General features: G+C 37.9%; 1 protein-coding gene across 4 annotated transcripts in view; it reads left to right on the top strand.

The window, feature by feature from the left end:
- PCNX2 (pecanex 2) overlaps nt 1-16,726 on the top strand; it is a 460,152-nt gene that overhangs the window by 204,727 nt on the left and 238,699 nt on the right. For all 4 annotated transcript variants that reach the window (XM_077168355.1, XM_077168358.1, XM_077168357.1 and 1 more), the window contains 3 exons: nt 4,311-4,456; nt 10,774-10,927; nt 11,027-11,059. In XM_077168355.1, coding sequence (XP_077024470.1) covers nt 4,311-4,456; nt 10,774-10,927; nt 11,027-11,059 — 333 coding nt within the window. The remainder of the gene's footprint in view (nt 1-4,310; nt 4,457-10,773; nt 10,928-11,026; nt 11,060-16,726) is intronic.

Below are 16,726 nucleotides of genomic sequence, written 5' to 3'. Positions count from 1 at the left end.
CTCATATGGAAAGTCTGAAAAACAAAAAGAATATAGAACAAAGAAAAATTAAGGGAAGAAAAAGAAAATAGATAAGTCATTTAAGGGTTAGAAAGAAATAAACAAAACTATCTTTGTTCACAGATGATATAGTTGTGAGAAAACCAAAAGAAGCTATAAGTAAATTATTAGAATTAAGAAAAAAGTTTAGCACAGTTGCTAGATACAAATTAAATATAAAATTGATTGCATTGCTACATAGTAGCAGTAAACAGTTATGAAATAATTTTTAAAGCTATTCATTATAATAACATTAAAAATATAAAATGCCCAGGAAAAAATCTAACAAAAAATTAATGAGAATTTTATGGAGAAAAGCATAACACATTATTGAAAGACATTTAAGGAAACATACATAAATGGAAGGAAATACCGATTTTACATATTTAAAAACAATATTAGAAAGATCATTTCTCCCTAAGTTTATTTACTAATTCAATATAATTCCAAACACATTCCATTTTCTGGCTTTGTGTGAAATTTGCAAACTGATTCTAAAATTTATATGGAAATCCAAAGGCAAAGACTAACCATGCCACTTCTGAAGACAATAAAGGTAGGGAATGTCTTTAAGATATCAAGACTCACTAGAGAACTACAGTAATTAATACAGTGTGGAATTGATGTAGGGACAAAAGGCAGGCAAATAAACCAGACCCATCATCTCTGTAAACCTGATATATGTCAAATCTGGTATTGTAGATCAGAACGGAAAACATGAAAATTTTAATAATTGGAACAGGGACAATGGTTTTCTTTATGGTAAAGAAAATGGACCTTTATCTCACATTATAAACAAGTAAGTTTCTGGTAGATTAACAACTTACTTGTAAAAGGCAAAACTATACAATTTTAAGAAAGATGATGTAATCAAATATGCTTACAATCTTGCAGTATAAAGGAATTTCCTAAACAAGGCACATATGCATTATGCTGTTTTAGTTTCCTAGACTGCTCGAAGCAAATAACATAAGCTGGGTCGGGTTAAATAATAGGAATTTATTTGAGCATGATTTTGAGGCTGGGAAAAATGTCCAAATCAAAGTATCATCAGGGCAATGCTTTCTTCCCAAATACAGGCTGCAAGCAATACTTGGCTCCAATACCACATGGCAAGGCACATGGCAGTGCCTGGTGGTCTTTCCTTTCTCTTCCAAGTTTCATTGATTTCAGCTTCTTGTTCCTGGCTTTCTGTCTGTCTGAATTCCATTTTCTTATAAAGGACTCCAGTAATAGGATTAAGACTCATCCTGACTGAGATAGGACACACCTTAACTGAAGCAGCCTCATCAAAACGTCCTATTTACAATGGGTTTAAACCCACAGGAATGGACTAAATTTAAGAACATGTTTTTCTGGGGTACAAGTAGCTTCAAACCACTAGACATACATATACATATGTATATATAAGCAAACACACATATAAACTAATGAAAAAAAAAAACAAGCAAACCAATAGAGAAATGGGCAAATGACTTCATGAAGAAAAAGCTAAAATGGAAAAAATGCTCAACTTGATTAATAATCAGGGGAATGCAGATTAGAATAAAAATAAATACCATTTTATACTTATCAGATTGGCAAAAATTAAAAATTACCTGACACTGTCTAATTTTGGTGAGGATGTGAGAAATGCAACATTTGTACACTTTTGGTGGGAGTGTAAAATGATTGAATCACTTTGGTATTATCAATTTACCAGAATTGAAAATTTCCATATCCAGCAATTCCATTTCTAATAAATGTGTACATTTCCTGGACAGGTCAAACAATTTGCTTACTATTAAATGAGAACATTTTTATTGTAGTTGAATTCCTGGTAAAGTCAGAAATTTACATTGCCAGCATTCCTTTCATAGCTGTATGCTCTAAAGAAACCTTTGCACTTATGTACCAGGAGACATGCTCAACAATGTTCATTGCAGCATAGTAGCAAAAAAAAGAGTGAAAAATAAAATAGCATAAATGTTCAAAAGTAAAATGCATAAGTAAATTAAGGTATAACCATATGTGTTAGATTCAGTTGTCAACTTGGCCAGGTGAGCATACCTAGTCTGGTTGCTGCAGACATAGGCCAATGGTACGTGAACCTCATTTATTGCTAATTAACTCTGCAGTCGGCTAGGAGGTGTGTCTGCTGCAATGAGTGACGTTTGACTTAATTGGCTGGTGCTTAAATGAGGGAATGCAACATAGCACAGCCTAAGCAGCGCGGCATTCCTCATCTCAGAACTTGCAGCTCAGCCCAGGCCTTTGGAGATGGAGAAAGAAGTCACCCTGGGGAAAGTTGTCGGAACCCAGGGGCCTGGAGAGAAGACCAGCAGAGACCATCCTGTGCCTTCCATGTAAGAAAGAGCCTCAGTGGAAAGTTAGCTGCCTTTCCTCTGAAGAACTAACAAAATAAATCCCCTTTTATTAAAAGCCAATCCGTCTCTGGTGTGTTGCATTCCGGCAGCTAGCAAACTAGATCACCATATAATGGAAAACTATGCAATAGTGAAAATGAATACATTACACTACAAAATGCAGCATGAATCTGTCTCAGGAATGTAACATTGAGTTAAAAATAAAGGCAAATTGCAAAAGAATAAATACATTTTGATTTCATGTCCGTGAAGTTTGAAGCATAAAAAGAAACAATATAGAAGTTTTGAATATAAACGTAATAAAACAAAGAAGAAATAAAGGGAACAATAAACCCAAATTTCAAAAGAGTGGTTATTTCTGAGGGAGGAGAGAAGGCAATGTGATTGAGAAGTGTCCTTCAGGGAACTTCAAAGTTAATCGTAATGCTGTTTTTTTTTTTTTTTTTAAACTGAGTGACAGTAGCCACGTTCATTGAATTGTTTTTCTTTATACTTTACACGTTTGAAAAAAATATATGTATTTGTATTCATCTAATATTTAGTAAAACTAATTTTTAAAGCATGTTACCTGGTATCATTCAATGTAGAGGAAAAAGGCATCTTAAGAATCCTTGAGGCTTTCACTGATTTGTAGTAAAATATGAACATGGAAGGTGCATATGAAGCTGACACAGCAAGAAAATGGTTAAGTATGCTCCAGAGACTGTATTTTAGAGACCAAGAAAGTAAAACAGTACCACTTTGAAAGAGATTAATATTAAATCTCTTTCCAGTAGAGATTAATATTAAATTTGTACTTTAAGAGGGTAATCTTTAGATTTTTGGGAAATTTAGCAATGTAGAGCATTTTATTCCTCTTTGACAATAGATAAGTGAAGTAAACATTAATTGATAATCTCTGAGAATGGCACTGTAACAGGTAACAGGTTGTTTTAACTACTTGAATTTTAAATATGAGTATCAGATGTCAGAAAAGGTAAATTTAGATTTTTTTTCCCCTTATATCTTTCTTTCCTCCTTTCTGCTGCCACATTCCTCTTTTACTGTTCTTTGACCTTACTTCCTCAAGATCTCTGTCACTTCTGCTTTTAGGGCATAAAGTCCAGCTCTTATGTAATCTGTGCAGTGTTTGGCTCAAATGTAAATTCAGTCTCTCGTTTTGAGTCTGTGTTACCGTCCTGATAACTGGGGATATTTTTAAAATGGGTTTGTGATGCCAGGGATTGTCTGCCATATTCATTCTTGTATTCCTATTAATTACCAACTTCGCAATAAGTCATAAATATTTGTTACATGGATCAGTGAAAACCCTTTTTTTGTTTGTTTATTTTCAAAATTGAATTCTTCTCCATAGATTAGAGCCAATCAGAGATGAGTTGGGGATTAAACATTTCTAATCTGGGATCAAAACTCCCTACATGTTTCTGTTTTCTTGGTTTAGAATATTTTCTATGCATATATGAACTTTCCTCATAGCAGGCCTCACCAATAGCTTATATACTGTCAAAGAAAATCTTTTTAATCTTATTGAACTTTAAATATTTACTTTAATATTACATTAAATACTATACATTTTGAAAACTCAATTCCTGTAAGACATTTATTGAATTCTAATCTTTCATAAGAATTACTTTTCATGACAATTTCATGGTCTTAACTAATAATAGTGTTTTGGTATGATGAGTGACATAATTTTAATCGTACATTATAATGGGATTAAAATGTGTTGGTATGAAAGACACTTTTGTTGATCCTCCTTTTCTTAGAGTATCTATACTATTGAAATATGTTGGATTACATTACTGAATTTGAACATCTGCTTTTTGTATTTTTTATATTATGATATATAACAATAGCATGTCAATATGAAATGTTTTCTCTGTTGTTTCTTTTGATATCTAAAAGCATCTGAGTCAGGACCTGGAAAACTCATCACGTTCTTCAACACAAGGAAAATTTAACCGAGAGCAGTTTTACAAACTTATCATTTTTCCTGGCAAGTGGATTAAAGTCTGGTATAATCGACTTACCTTGTTGGCGCTGCTAGATCGGTAAGCAGCTAAGCATGCAAATATACAATTCCAAGACAGAATATGAGCATAACAATATGCACCTGCCAAGGTTCCGAGGAATATTTTAAAAGTGTATACCTCTGATGCTGCAGAACTTCGTGGAAGCAGTAAGATCCTTAAAACTTAAAACAAACAAAAAAACTGCCTTTAGCAATGAAAATGAGCAACATGGTTTTGATTCGAGGTTAGCTTTTGGGGCAGTGTTATGCTTTGGTCTACTCATGGCTTGCTGCATGGGTAAACATTTTTGTAGAAAAGTTCCCATAATGTAGCTTGAGGCTGCCATGATGGGCCTGGGGAGAGGAGGCAAAATGAAGTGGGGTGGTTTCTAGCTCTTCCCTGGACAACTTCAATTCTGATTCCTCACTCTGGCATGATGTAAACTGATATGGAACGTTAAACTTTCCTTTACCCTTTACTCTTTCTCACTTCCTCTTTATATTGTTCCTTAACATAGTATGTTGTGGGTTTGAAGATGAGCTTACTAGGTGGGGACAGGATGTTAAGGTTAGTTAAGGTATGATGGAAATGGAACTCTCCTATTTTTATCTTCTTCAAGATGAGCAAAGGACAATATTATGATCTTCAAAAGCTGTGTAATTCTGAGCAGAATGTTGGTTTGAAAATTCAAGATGCTGTTTCTAAGGCTGTCATAAGCAAATGTTGAGTTTTCACAGTTAAATGCCAGCCAGTGGGGCAATGTAAAGGCTGGTTGCCTGCCTTGCTGTAGTTGGTCCCTTAGCGACTACTTGTTACAGCAATGTCTTAAATGGTGTGATCACATACTCAAAAACTATAGTCATACAAAATCACAACAGTAAATTTCAGGACAAACAAGTCAGGGAATGGGTTATAATGGGTCTTCTACCAACACCGTGTTACCCAAGGGACACACACTTAAAACTACGAGCATTTCTCATTTAACTGATAAGCCAAGATAATGTGTTCTGTTAGATGAGGGAGTTTTTGAAATCTTAATTCTTTTTCTATTAAAAAAGAATTCTGTTTTAAAAGACTAGCTTATGTTAACCTTTCATGTTAAAAGCAAATGTTTCTGTAGTTTTCTAGGTTTGTTATTTTATGTTTATGTTTTTCGATGACAAAAAAAACCCTGAAAATCCAATTAAGAACTAAGACAGGATGATGAAGATTATTCCAGTCTGTAAATCTTTAGAGCTTTATAGTTTTAATTGCTTTCTTTCAAGTCACAATGGGTTTTAAAATTATTTTATTCAGAGGTGACCTAGAGGGAACCCAATCCCTTATCTATTGATTCCTTTCTGGCAGTGGTAAGTCCATGGGCTTTGAGTCAGGCCTTTGGATTCAAATCCAGCCCCCACTATTTACTAATTCCATGGTTTTAGGATAGCTGTGAAACCTCTCTGTGCCCCAGTTTTGTATCTGTTAAAAGGAGACAATCTCATAGGGTGGTTGTTTTCATTTCAAAGGTATACATAAACTACCTTTGCTATCCACTGGGGTCACGTTATATTTAAAGTCACTCATGGATTATAAAGCCCAAATTGCCAAAGCTTAACATCTAGAAAGAAAAAATATATGTAATGGGAAACAAACTGTAGGGGTTAGGCAGGAAGTAGAAGAAATTCTGGGGTAACAAACACTGAAATTGAACTAATCATTGCAATAAACTCCTATAGGTTAATGTCTTATGCCTGATATTTTCAACTTTTCTATTTAATTCAGGCTGATCTTCCCTGAAAATGGTTTCTTATTCTCTGATGACTTTATTTAATAGTGCCTATAATTGTAGCCTCTTCTGCTTACCTTTGGTCACCATCCATTCTCCTCATATATATTTGGATTGCCCTGTCATCTTTATTTTCTTCTTTTTTTTCTTTTCTATTACCACTTCCTGCAAAAACACTTAGGCTTTATTTTCATTTATCTAATTTTATATTTTGTAGTCTTAAAGAAGAAGCTGCCCATTGGTGGATCATTTAAACATTTCATCCATTCATACGTACATCAATTCAACAAATATTTACCCAAGCACCTTCTCCATGCTCGACTCTACTGCACACGAGGTATAGAGTGATGGATGAATACATCAACTCCTGAGGTAGAGGAAACTGGGGGAGGAGAAACACTGGCATTAGAATGGGTTGTTAGGAAAGGCTTTACTGAGGAAGTATCACATAAACTGAAGTGTAAAATAGCAAAAGGAGCTAGCCACACACAAGTAGAGGGAAAATCATTCGTGTACCTCAAACTGAACTTATCCTCATCATAAGAACATGCTCTTATTTCTTCCATCTTTAAAAATCCTCTCCTGACTCCACTTTTCTACCAGTTAATTTCCCATTTCTTTGTTCCCCTTTCCAAGTTGCTCTTCAAGTTTTTCTCCTTCCATTCTCCAATTAGGTTCCCAGGCCCCCATACTCCATTGAAACTGCCCTTGTCAAGGTCACCAGTGACCCTCACATTGAAACTGCCCTTGTCAAGGTCACCAGTGACCCTCACATTGAAACTGCCCTTGTCAAGGTCACCAGTGACCCTCACATTGAAACTGCCCTTGTCAAGGTCACCAGTGACCCTCACATTGTTAAACACAATAAACACTTTCCAGTCCTCATCTTACTGGGTCCATCTGTAGCAGTTGGCAGAACTGATTTCTCCCTCCTTGATATACTTTTCTTTTGGCTTCCAGGACACAGGACTCTCCTTCTACTTTGCTGGTCACTCTTTCATAGTCACCTTTGCAGATTCCTCTTCCTCCCTAAGCCCCCAATGCTGGAGTCCTCTGGTGAAACAGAGTTCTTGGACTTCTTTCTCTATCTGCCCTCTCTTCTTTGGTGATTTTATTCAGTTTTATGGCTTTAAATACCATAGGTATGCCAGTGGCTCTCAGATTTATATCTCCAACCTAGATTCCTCTCCTGAATTCTAGACTTACATATCTAATGACCAAATTGGGATCTCATTATCATAGTCCAAAACTGAGCTCTTTATCTCTACCTGCTCCTAAACTTGCTTCATCCACAGTCTTCCCCATCTCAACTGATTACAGCCTCATCCTTCCAGCTTCTCAGGCTAAAAATCTTGAGTCATCCTGAGTCTTCTTTCCTTTCACACCGCACGTTCATTCTGTCATAGGAACTCATGTTCGATGTTCCCTCCAAATGTGTCCACTTTCTCATTCTTCCTTTAATGTTGCCACTCTGGTCTGAGCCACTGTCATCTCTCATCCAGTTTATGGTAATAATATCTTCACTGCTCTCCTTGCTTCTACCGTTCTCACTACAGACTATTTGTTACACAACAAAGTAAAGCTTTTAAAATGTCACTGCTCTGCTTTCAACCCTACAATGGCTCCCCATTTCACTCAGAATGAAAGCCAAAGCTCTCACAGTGCCTATAGGTCCTCCATGATCCAGACACTGATTACCTCTCCCATCTCATCTCCTACTACTATCACTCTTTGCCACCTGTACTGTCCTTTCTGTTCTTTAACCATACCAAGAACTCTTCCAGCCTAAGACCTTTGCACAGGCCGTTTGATCTGCCTGAAATGCTCTTCACCAGGTTTCTGCATGCCCAAGTTTTCACCTTTCAAACCTTAGCTCTATATTACTTCTCAGTGGTGCCAATCTTGGCCTTCCTGTTTGATATTGCAACAGTTCCTGGTGCATACACTCCTCTCACCTTGCTTTATCTTTTTTTTTCTATTGTACTTTTCATCTTCAAATATCGTATACTTATTTTTTATGCTTATTACTTACTTTATATCACTTCTCTGTGCAGGGGCAAGGATAAGTTTCTTCATTAATGTATCTAGAGCAGTGTTGAGCATTTCTGTTGAACAAATGAATTAATCAGCCAGCTCCCCTTTACAAACCAGAACTCCTTCCCAATTTCTGCCATTAATTCTGCCATTATTCTTTTATCCCCAGATTGAAATACTGGAATTGTCTTTATTCTTTCAATCAAACCTTCGCTGTAGAAAATCATCAAATCATGGATCCTTTCTGCCTTTCCTTACATTATGTCTTGTAATCAGTGTGTCAGTTCCCCAGTCATGTCACTTTCCCAGACCTTCATTACCTCTCTTCTAGGTTATTTTTACCTGTGTTCTGTTCTTTTTCCCATCGAGTGCATCTTGAAAACCTCTTTCAAATAAATCTTTCTAAAAATAAAGGCTTAGGGGGGTGGGCCATGGCGGCTCAGCAGGCAGAGTTCTCACCTGCCATGCCAGAGACCCAGGTTTGATTCCTGGTGCCTGCCCAAAGGAAAAAAAAAAGCCTTAGTTATGATATTCCTTGTTTTATGAGTAAACTTCTTAACCTGATATTTAAGTACAGATACATGATGAATCAAAGCTGGGGGTGTTGGTGAGTTTGGAGTAGTAGAATGGTACCCTGGTGAAGGGAAACCTTGTGAAAATACTTTTTAGGGACTTTAATCTCTCTCCAAAACAGAAAAAAAAAAGTGCATATTTTTTTCCATCAAAATTTTTGTTTTATTTCCTAGGGCTTTAATACTTTTAAGTATATGTCAAAATGTTGTAAACAACTGAGGAATACATAATGAATTATATGAACCTGAATTAACAAAACATATTTAGTTTTACATAGTAGCATGCATAGTAGAAAATAAACACACAATTTTTTTTTTCATCAAATAGATTTTGGTTTCTCCAAAAGTTTTTTTTTTCATTGTGTGCATCATGGTATCTGAATACTTCATATCTCTAAGCATCTCTGTTATTTTTCCACCATGTAATCTGTTATTCCTTAATATGTCAGCTACAGTCCAATCCAACCAAATAGCTCTTTCTTTTTCATTTCCTTGCTGTTACTCCAGACCTGTACTCCTCTCTCTGGTAGGCTCAATGATATATTTCTTTACAGGCCCAGCTCAAAACTTGGCTTAGCTAATGTAGTCATCTGTTTTTCTATTTCTCCGAATCTCTGAAAAAGTGTGTGCCTGTGTATTTATGCATGTGTATGTGTTTGTATGCATATATATCTACTAATAATCATATATCAAAGCCCCTACCAAATGATCCATGTGATTAATTGTGTCACCTCAAAAGTTTTTTCCTTGGTTGTAGCTCTTTTATTCTCTTTAGCTATTAAGGCACCAAGTGTCAGCATTAGACTTAAGTTCTAGTTGCAGCTTATTTATTCACCCGTTTATTCATTCACTTCAAAAATGTTCAAGAATGCCTAAGGGCCAAGCATGAAGGAGCCAAATGACCCTGTCAAAAGAAGATAGTTTAATGGGGGTGGGGGTGGGGAGTAAATATATACATGAGCAAAAACTGGTGAGGTAGGAAATATTCTCAGAATTGTTGTGAATGACCTGTCTGAACCCCTGGGCACTTAGTTCCATGACTTCATTGTCTATGACATCCATCTCACTCTTGCATTTTGGCCACTCCTTCCCATAGGCTCACCTGCATTTTGTCATCCCACAGAACTCTTCCACCTCTGGAGTCCTAATCCCAGTGTCTGCTCATAACCTCCATATGCTCACTTCAGATTCCCTCAGATGTTCCCAAACCAGGTCTAGTGCTTTGATCCATCCCTACTTTCTCCTACCAACAGCACTTTCTGTCTTCAGTTCCCTCCAGTCCCACTTAGATTCCATAATCCAGACTATGTCCTTTCTTAATCAACATCGGAAAACTCCTTATCTTATGCTTTTGCATATGCATCTGATAAAGCTCTACCTCTGGATGAGTCTTCCTCTCTAATGTATTCATTATGTCTTATGTTGAGTCACACAAGAGAAAATCACCCAATGAGACTGTTTGGTGAGGGTTTAGGTTCATGACACAACCTGTCAGGCTCTCAACACTGTCAGGCCTCTGACAGGAGCTCTCTGACTTCTGAAACAGGCCAGCAAAATCTGGCTACAGAGCTTGTATCTGGAAATTATTTCCTACTTCAGCTAGGTGATACTGTACCCTCCCTCCCTTTCCATTTAAAGGAGTCTGCCAAGCTCTTTATCTGAACCATATTCCCTTGTTTTGGATGGAATCATTAATGGCCTTTTCCCAGTAAAACCAGAATAGTGGACAAAGAAATTCAATGGGATTATATTTCATTTGTTTCAAAAACAGAAATCCAGGGTTAAATTATGGATTTTGTTTTTGCAGTACAAGAATAAGGAAAGAAAGAAGGAAACCTTAAAATCATGTTACCCAATCTAGAGGCATTCTTCAGGTGACTGCTTTGCTGTCATAGTCACCGTTTTCAGACTCTGTTTGAAATAGAGAAATACACCTTTTGTTTACTTTTTGTTTTATTTTGTTTGTTTGTTTGTTTACACAGAACTGAAGATGTCAAGGAAAATGTGCTGGCTATTTTACTCATTGTCCTGGTTTCCCTACTTGGATTTCTGACTTTGAACCAAGGCTTTTGCAAAGACATGTGGGTTCTCCTCTTCTGCCTTGTCATGGCCAGCTGCCAGTATTCCCTGTTAAAGGCAAGCTCACACCTAATTCTTACCAGTAACATGTGCTCTCACTAATGTATCCTTGAAATCATAAGATGATGACACAGACACTTCTGATTTGTGTTTTAGAGCATTCAGCCTGACCCTGCCTCACCAATACACGTAAGTTTCAAAACACAAAAGGCAAGTAGTTTGTCTTGTCTGTTCATACTGAAGAAAAGGAAAAGGCCAAAATCTGTTCAAAAAGGTAAAAAATAGAATCTCAAATAGACATATTAATGCATGGTGGCCAAATTGAGGTGGAGCAAGAAGCGTGGTATGGGCAGCAATCAAGGGATGGAGAGAGAAGGAGTGTGTAGGACCTTTTCTATCCCACTGGATTCATGTAAGGAAAGCCTAGTGGGTGAGACTGCAGACTCTGGAATCAGGCCATATGACTTTGTTTCCTGGTTCCTTTAGTTCCTGAATGTTTGACCCTGAGCAAAATACTTGTCATCTGTATGCTTCATTTTCCCTAAATTTACAAAAGATTTTAATAATGCTTATCTCATACAGTGGTATAGAAATCAAATGAAATAATCCATGTAATATGTTTAAAATAGTGCTTGGCACATAGATATTGATCAATAAATACTAGCTGCTATTATTAGTAATATTAGCTATGTAAGCATGAATAATGAGATTATTTTTACATGAAGCTGATCTCTTCTTAGTCCATAATTCTGAGTGTATTGTTACCTTCTAGCCGCGTAATTCTGGGGTAATTCATAGCTGAGATTCTGGGCTTACCGATGTTGACCTGTGATGTGGCATTCTTTGATGGGCTCTGAAGCACAGAGTTTCCTGGACCCCACTGCCCTCCCCCTCATCTGCAGTGGAGTGCTGGAACAGGAGTGGGCACTACTCCTGCAGTACCCTAGCCAAATGCCTTTGTACTGAGTCCACTGGCAGGTGGATGCCTCAGCTCTTTGAGTAGCCTTCTTTCCTTTGTTATGGTAAGCTCCCGTGGCCCCTGCCAAACCCTTCCAGTGAAAGAAAGCCTGATCATCCCTATATTGTGCTTTTAAAAATTCATATCCAGGATTTAGGACTGACTTTAAATCTGTGATAGCACATGTTTAACTCATAGTCATTAAGAATAGCTTATAATTGGATGATCACATGGCACAGTCACTATCTATTAAATTCCTCTGTTCCCCGTAATTGGTTTACGTATAATACATCTCCTTTTATCCCAGAGTCTGAGTGTCAAGATAAGTAGCAGCAGCATAATTAGAGTATTAAGAAGTATTGCTGTGATTTTTGTCAGAAATCTGGATAAGATGGTGTGAGTAGAGATATGCAGTTCTGAAATTTTTTATTTCACGGCCACCCTAGATGCCACATCATCCAATGTCCTGCTTCAGTGAACCCTCCTGTCCAGCAGTTGCACCTCAGTGCCAGTATTTTACTGGGTGACTTGGGGGGGGGGGGTGTTATATGCTGTTAAACATGCATTTCCTATGTGTACTTTCAGAAATAATGCAGAACGTACTAGTAAAAGCAGGTGACTACAGCTGCTGTGATCCCTGAGGATTTTCTAGTTTCTAGATGAATAGATGAAGCTATTATTACTTTATTATGAGCAAGCATGTTGATAGTGAGATGCTAAGAAATGACTTTTCTGGATGTCATAGTAAGATATAGTTAGACAGCTAACTACATTTATTACAGTAATTAATTTGCTTTATGCAGATTTCTAAGTAGATTAGTCCCTGCTTTGGGTTGACATTTCTCTAACAGTTCTGATGAAGAAAGAAAATATGGAAGATATAAAATATTTCCTCCTGGAATCTGACTGAACCGTGTGGGTATTTAGAAGGCAGATTTATTATCTTCAATTTATAGATGAGAAAACTTCTGAAAGGGAATGGTCAAGAGAGTGAAAGAGGGTTTGGAACACAAAGATGTTTCTTAAGCCTGCCTCAATCTCTAACACTGGCTATGTGTTCATTCATTCGGGGCTGTCAAAGGAGCCAAACTGCTTTTCAAACTACATTACTTTGTGCATTTGGGGGAGGAGCTGTTAATTAAGTCAGCCAATTCTTGCTCTTAGGGTGATTGACTTTTCTTCTTTGCTTTCTATCAGGAATACAGCTGGAAATTTTAAGCAAGTTGTTTAAATCAGAAGATAGCCAAATCAAAATAAAAATTTTGCATGATACAGCACTCTGGATATTTGGTGTTAAATGTAGAATTAATCATGTCATGCTAATAGATACGTTACAATAGACCTTGGACCAGAAAGAAATCAGTCTGATCCTAAAACAACAGCGGCAACACCAGCAAACAGATTGTGGAGAACTTTGAAAACTGGGAAGTGGGGTAGAGGGATGGGGAGATACTGGGAAAATCTGAAGGTCAGAGACAGGCTATATGGTAAATAAGCATAATTTAAATCCATATTCCTGCCCTTACATTGTTTCTAATCAATATTATTTATTCAAAGCAGGTCTAACCAACAATAACCATTGATAATAATCTAGACAACAAAATTCGGTAGCATATCTTGGAGAGAACTAAAAACTGGAATATTGTGCTTGGGCTTTATCTGTACCGATGTGCATGGGAATCCTCTGGGGAGGGAGGGGGCGTCACCTGTGTGCTGGGAATCACCTGTGTGCGTGGGGATTCCCTGTACCGAGGACCCAAGTCAGAGACCGACGTCAGAGATTCCGAGTCAGTGTATCAGGAACAGCACCCGGGAGCGTATATTTCTTTTTCTTTTTTGCGTAGGCAGGCACCGGGAATCGATCCCGGGTCCTCTGGCACGGCAGGCGAGCACTCTGCCTGCTGATCCACCGTGGTCTGCCCGGAAGTCTGTATTTTAATAACCCCCTTCCTGTGCCCCCTAAACACACACACTCCCTAACCCCACCCCGAATCTGCTATTGCCTGCTGGGTGATTATGGTAGAGGTGATCTCAGATCATATATTGAGAAATGTTGGGGTAACTAAAAGAGGACAGACTTTGGTATCTGAATCCAGCCTTACTTAGACCAGCTAAGAGGATCTTGGGAAAGTTTCCTCTCTGAATTTCAGGCTTATCACCTGTAAAAGAGGAAATAATAGAGCAGGATTGTAAGGGGAATTAAATGAGATAATGCATATCAAGTGCATAGCACAGTATTTGGCTCTTGAGGAAGTAGCACCTAACAAATATTAATTTTTTTGACAAAATATGGATAATAACAACAACCTCAGTTGGATTTAGTGGAGAGTAAATTCTCATATTCTAGGGCAGTGCCTAGAGTATGATAAATCCTCTGTACATGTTTGCTTCTCTTTCCTTCCACTCTGCGTATTTGTCTTTGCCGTCTTGCTTATAGTGCAAACCCCAAAGAGCAGGGGTTGTAACGTGTGCATCCTATTCAGTTATCTATCACTTATATACAATGAAGACATTTGATATCTGCTTCAAGTGTTATAAAAATCATTGAGGATGATTCTTTAAACAAACTTTTAGTTTAGAACAGTTTTAGACTTAAAGGAAAGTTGGGAGAATAATCCAGAGAATTCCCACATACCCCACTTGTTAAAATATTGCATAGTACAGTACATTTGTCACAATTAATGAACCAGTATTGATATGTTATTATTAATCCAAGTTCATACTTTTAAAAATTTCCCAAGTTTTTACCTGGCAACCTTTTTTTGTTTCAGGATTCCACATGACATTTAGCTGCCATGTCTTTTTAGGTTCCTCTTGACTGTGACAATTTCTTGTTTTTGATGACCTTGACACTTTTGAAGTCTATTGTTTGGGATTTTGTAGACTATCCCTCAATTGAGGTTTGCCTGGTGTTTTTCTCATGATGAGACTGGTGGTGTGGGGTTTTGGCGGAAGACCGCAGAGGCAAAGTACCATTCTTATCACATCAGATCGAGGGTGCCTGCTGTCAACATGATTTATCACCATTCAGGTGCATCTTGGTCACCTGGCTGAGGTAGTGCTTGTCAGAGGAATGATTTTGAATGACATAAAATAATTTCTCAATCCCAGAAATCGAAGGTCAGCATAGCTTTTGTGGCATTTGATTAAAAGTTAAATAATATTTATCTCTTTAGTTGTGTATTTGCTCTGTTCAAAAAAGTACTATTTAAGGTATGAGCCATTCCATATGCCTTCTTTTGATTCTCCTATTCTAAACTTCTGCCATTCTATAAGGACAGTCTATAGGATTTAGATGACCCCTCTTTCCCAGGGCTTTCTCTGCATTGGAGAAAATACTGAGAGAAATGGGAAAAATATGTGAAACTGGTGAGCACCCTGGACACACTCTGATAAGCACTTTGATGTCCATTTAAGTGTCTCCTTGGTTAGAAACTGCATCTGCCCATTTACAAGGTTCACGGACGTGAGCGTTAGGAAGTTGGGCCTGAAATAAATTGTTCTCCATAATTAAATTATGAACTAAGCTTAAAGAGATATCTCTCTCTTTTCAATTTTAAAGTATCCATCAAATATCCACTGTATTTAATCTGAAGTAGCATCTTGATAGTCAACTCTTTAAAATTATTTGACTATTTGGTTGCTGCTTATCTTCTGTACTGTCTCTTCTAAAATATTTTGGATTTCTTTATATAACAAAAAGCGTGAGTATGTGAGTCATAGAATATTTGCTGTCTAGGTTTTACTCGGGTTCAGCTTTTTGTAGGACTCTAGGTGCCCATCCTTAGCCTTTCTTCCTTTGTGATCCACAAACCAGGGGAAGTGAAGTGCGTGCTTCAAATATCAGGGTGATGCTAAATAGATTGATGAAAGTAAAGCAAGAAAACAATTATCAACAGCTGCCATGAGGTGATGTTTAAGTCAGTTAGCTTATATCTTAAGAAACCATAAAAAAACAACAAGCCCTTATTCTAGTGATCACAGTTCATTGTAGGTTTATAAATATAATGCCACAGTCCAACAACAGAGGAGCTGAACAGAGCAGGCTGTTGTTTTTCTGCACAGATTCTAGGTAAGGAGGGCTTTTCATGGTCCAGAGTCCTTCTAAGAAAAATCAGCCCCAAAGTTACCATCACTGCTTCCCCCACCTTCTGTATTTGCTTTTGGCATGGGTAACACCTACCTTATGTGTTTAAGGAGAAATGATTATTAAATCTAGTGAAGACAGGTTGAGCCCTTGAGGCTGACAGTGCCCAGTGCTAAATGCACACATCAGCCCCGCCCTTCCCCAACCAAGTCGTTGTGGACAGTCAATGAGCTGCAGTGCCTGGGGCCAGGCCAGTCTGCCAGGGGTTCAGGTCTTTGCTTGGCTACACTGTTTTCTGTCTGTGAGGCCGTGGGCAAATTTCTCCACCTTTATGTCTCACTTTACTCTTGTCAAAATGGAAGTAATATTATGTGCTTTTTAGAACATTGGGAGGATTAGCTATGAAGAGGCATTTCAAGTAAGTGGAATGGTGCCTGGCATGTGATGAGAGCTCCATGAGCAGTGACTGCTGTTGTTTTACAGCGGTCTTGAAAAATAAGCTGAGTGTCTGAATGTGGCTGGGACAGGAAGATGCATAAACTCGGTAGGTGTGAGGGGGCTGTTTCCTGCCCTGCGAACTAAGAAAGCAGAGACTGGCAGTCTGCAGAAAGAATGCGGCACGGAGCAGGTAGGAGCTGCAGAGCTGAGCTGAGAGATGGAGGGAGGGTGGCCCATGCCTGGCTGTTTACAGCTCCCTGTCTAGTCCCCTCCAAGGCCCAGGTGCACTCTTGCTCCTGGGTCCTCTGACATGCTGAGAGGCACCCTATTTGCCTCTTGTTTTTTCTTAACAACAGCAAAACAGTTCAAAGCA

This window comes from Tamandua tetradactyla, chromosome 7, assembly GCF_023851605.1.
Source record: "Tamandua tetradactyla isolate mTamTet1 chromosome 7, mTamTet1.pri, whole genome shotgun sequence".
Taxonomy (NCBI): Eukaryota; Metazoa; Chordata; class Mammalia; order Pilosa; family Myrmecophagidae; genus Tamandua; species Tamandua tetradactyla.
Note: the sequence above shows the minus strand (reverse complement) of the source record. Positions and strands in the feature narration are given on the sequence as shown.